The sequence below is a fragment of the Macadamia integrifolia genome, chromosome 7 (assembly GCF_013358625.1).
Source record: "Macadamia integrifolia cultivar HAES 741 chromosome 7, SCU_Mint_v3, whole genome shotgun sequence".
Classification (NCBI taxonomy): domain Eukaryota; kingdom Viridiplantae; phylum Streptophyta; class Magnoliopsida; order Proteales; family Proteaceae; genus Macadamia; species Macadamia integrifolia.
In genome coordinates, this window is record NC_056563.1 from 10,884,514 (window position 1) to 10,888,324 (window position 3,811).

Here is a 3,811-nt window from a genome sequence, read left to right on the forward strand (position 1 = left end):
TCGCAGAGAGAGTGTTTCTAAACTCGATACAAAAAACCTATGGAATAAGTCAAGGAGCGAATTCATGTACCTCTTCTCAGTTAGAGTAAAGAGTAGAAAATCAAAACAAATCATAACAATTGAAGCTTAAACTACAAGATGCTCATAAACAACGTTTATATAAATTGACCATTCTCACACAACTACAATATAATTAACGAAATTTTTTATGACACCCGAATGGGTAGATACAATATCGAGATCCAACTATGTGAGTCTTATTAAGAATTAAGAATGCAATAAAACATCGATTGAAAAAAAGAAAAACAACAGAGAATCACAGTCATAGAACATAGTGATTTGTGTAGTTCACCCAATGTGGAATATGTCTATGGCCAAGTGATAAAATCAAAGCTTTCACCATTTTGATGAAAAATTTACAAAACCCTAATCCACACCTCCTTATAAAATCAGAATTGGGAATTATAAACTGTTTTTTTTTTAAAGGAAAAATTACTACAAAATGGATTTGTACAATTAAAGTAAAAGACCACTTTGCCACTAAAACCCTATGAACAAAATTCCAAAGAAAAATGAAACCATGGAAACTGGCTCTCTACTTCCAATCCACCCAGAACCTAACCCTTTATAGAACTTCACCCCACCCCACCACCCAAACAAAAAAAAAACCGTTATGAAGTACGCAGAGACAGTTAGAATGATGACTCAGCTAGCACCTCCAAGATGACGTGGCAAGCAGCTCTCTATCATGCCAGCACAGCAGAATCGACGTCTGTCGCTTCGCCACGTGGAAGCCCCCAGCCTGTGCCCTCCGCGCCAGACACTCAGCCTGAGACTCCGTGACCTCACTGAACGGCACCGGCGACATCCCAGCTGCGGCGAACAGTTCCCACCACGACGACGTGGGCAAGCGATTTCTCGCCGCAGCAACCGCCGTGAAAATCTTGGGCCGCAGAAGATACCTCTCAATTAACCGCACAAAATCGAGGCCACGGGTGTTAGCTGCGTCGAGCGATTCCAGTAACGAAGAGTACAATTCGAGCCCGTTGATGAAGTTCCGGCGAAACGAAGGAGGACCTGCCTCTCTCCACCCCTCTGTATCTACGAAAAGGACGATCTGCGGAGGGATTCGCCGGAGAAGACAGAAGAATCGAGAGATGGAATCCGACGAAGAAAGATGTCCGAGAATTGATGGCGAAAGATTGACGGCGATCGTCTCACCTTCGACGAACCTGACCGAATTGAACATTGCCGTTTCGAAACTACGAACGCTCAGGAACATTATCTGGAAACGGGTTCCGAGTTCCTCTGCCAATTGATAGAGGTTGTCCTTGATGAGTTCCGCTTCAATTAATGATTCTTCTGGTATAACAGCAGTAACTCGGAGAGCGGGCGGAGGAAGGTTATAGGCTTTCGACCTGTTCGTGACCTCTTGCATGAACGATGCCCATTGAAGTCCGAGACCAATCTCGAAATCTATGGCATGGATGAACCTTGCTCCGTTCAGGGTCTCAAGGAGCGTTTGGGTAGTGCTGAAATTAGCGAATGGAGCGATGGGAGATATCTCACAGAAGGCCTTGTATGCTCTAATCTTATGAAATGTTGCTGAAGTAGAGGAATATGCGGTGATTCGATTGGAGCCGGTGAGAAGCGACTGAAGGGCTTCTTTGAAGTAGAAGGCAGCCCTTTGGAGTGGTTTTCCATCGGGTGAACGCAAACGTTGATTGAGCCGCTCCAATATCCCCTGAGAAAGCTGCAACTGCGTTGACTCGAAGCACTCGGCAGCTCTAATGAGCTGATCCAACTGTAAACAATCAAATTCGTGGTCAGAATTTGGATTTTGATTCGAAGTGAACACACCAGAGGCATTATAATCAGAGTGAACAACGGAAGAAACAGGGAAGCAAGAGTCAGAGGGTAGGACGTGAGGTGTATTGGGGTTTTGGGGGTCAAAGGTGCTCAAGTGGGGGAGAGTTTTGGACATGGAAGCAGAATCATCTTTTTCACCGAAACCCCATGTCATGGAATCCCAATCGTCCGATGGCAAAAACGGAAGATGATGAAGTGGGGGGTCGTCCCAGTGAAGAGAAGGGTCGTCCAAAGAGACGCCGGGAACCACCGGAAAAGATAGAACTGAATCAGGTGCACCTGCGACTGGGCTTGGACTGCGACGGATGTCAAGAACGGAAGTGGGTTCGTAGCAGGAAGCAGTGTTATTGAAACTGGGATTATGGGTGGGGGTGTTGCAGGAGAGCTGGGGTTGTTTTGGGTGGTGACTGGTAAAGGGAGATTTCATGGCTATCAACTCCTGTTGGTAGGTCGTTGAGAGAAGAGAAGAGGGGGAGCGAAGGCTAAGAGCAAGAGCTGGAAACTTGCAAATGCTCAGTGCTCTATCTCCATCCCTCTCTCTCCGTCGATCCCTCTTTCTGTCTTTCTTGAAATGGGAGCCAGAAGCCTACCAGGAGTCCAGGACCCAAGGAGAATGAATGAAGGTGGGAGTGGCGTTTTGATCGGGTTTTATCTTTGCGTGCGGCATAGTGGGATGTGGTCATGTATGGTGAGGAATGAGGATGGGTGCATGTTGGGCATCAAGAAGTCAGAGAGTGGGTCTTTCTTCTTTGACTATCTCACTCGTATCTGGCCTCTGGAGTCTGGCACCCTAGCTCTGGATGAGAGAGAGAGAGAGAGAGAGAGAGAGAGAGAGAGAGAGAGAGAGAGAGAAAAGTAAATAATTCTTTACTTGAAGTGATTCCATCCATCCTCTTCCTCCTCAATTCCAGCTCCAAACTCCACCAACTCATGGTCATATTACAGTTATAACCTTCATCCGATCATAAAGAAGTAGCAATCATCTAAAAAAACAAATATCAATATCGGAAAGGATCCAGCCATCCAGGGTACAGCCGTACTGGTGGGACATGGATGAAGTGGAGAGAGAGAGAGAGTTTTTAAATGATTTTTTATTTTTAAAAATGATGTGAAGGGTAATTTTGGATGTGAAAATCATCGGCGATCGCTGCACCGGTGTAGTGAGCTGGGAGTTCTTTGGGGTGCGTGTTTAGATACTCTCAGTCGTCCGATGTTCATGACATCTCATCACTCGCATAAGAGGATGTGAACTCTATCCTTGGAATGTGATATTTCATAAAATCACTTCATCAATAGGTGTAGGGCATGTGGCATTCAACCACATATCAAGGAACTTTTTACCAACTCAAGACACCTACCTACAAGGGCAAATAAGATATTTCACCCGTTATGGGATTAGAACTTCATTACATTTATCATACAGAAGAGAAAAGAGGTCAATCTCTCTCGGTCTCTCTGCATTGCTCTAATTAGATATTGTTGTTTGAAAACTGACTTAGGCACCAAGCCCCTTGGTTGACACATCCCGTCCCGCTCCTGCTCCAGCTCCCGCTCCCACTCCCACTCCCACTCCCACTCCCACTCCCACTCCCACTCCCCTTTTTGTAAGTCTAGTTCTCCCCCGGAGTCCAAGGTAGAATTTCTATCACAACACAATGCTTTCTGAGATTGGATACGTTGTTGATCGTACAAGTCAACATCAACATCTGTCATATTTTTTGCCATTATAAAGGTAAGGAGGAGTATATTTGAAAACAAAAAAGAACAAGTGTTGGGTGTTGACTCGTACGACCAGGTGATCGTACGAGCAACTAATCCTTTCTCATGCATTTTAAGTTGAGAGAGCATTCCAATAAATCATATCAAACACGAAGTCTTCCACCAATGATCTTAAATATCTAAACCCACTATTTATTTAACATATATTTAATATATCAATTTC

General features: G+C 44.8%; 1 protein-coding gene across 1 annotated transcript; it reads right to left on the reverse strand.

Annotated features, from left to right (window-relative positions):
* Positions 1 to 709: 709 nt before the first annotated feature.
* Positions 710 to 2,296, reverse strand: LOC122084733 (scarecrow-like protein 15). The gene has a single exon (XM_042653175.1). It carries the CDS (start codon positions 2,294 to 2,296, stop codon positions 710 to 712), a length of 1,587 nt encoding a protein of 528 aa, XP_042509109.1.
* Positions 2,297 to 3,811: the final 1,515 nt, after the last annotated feature.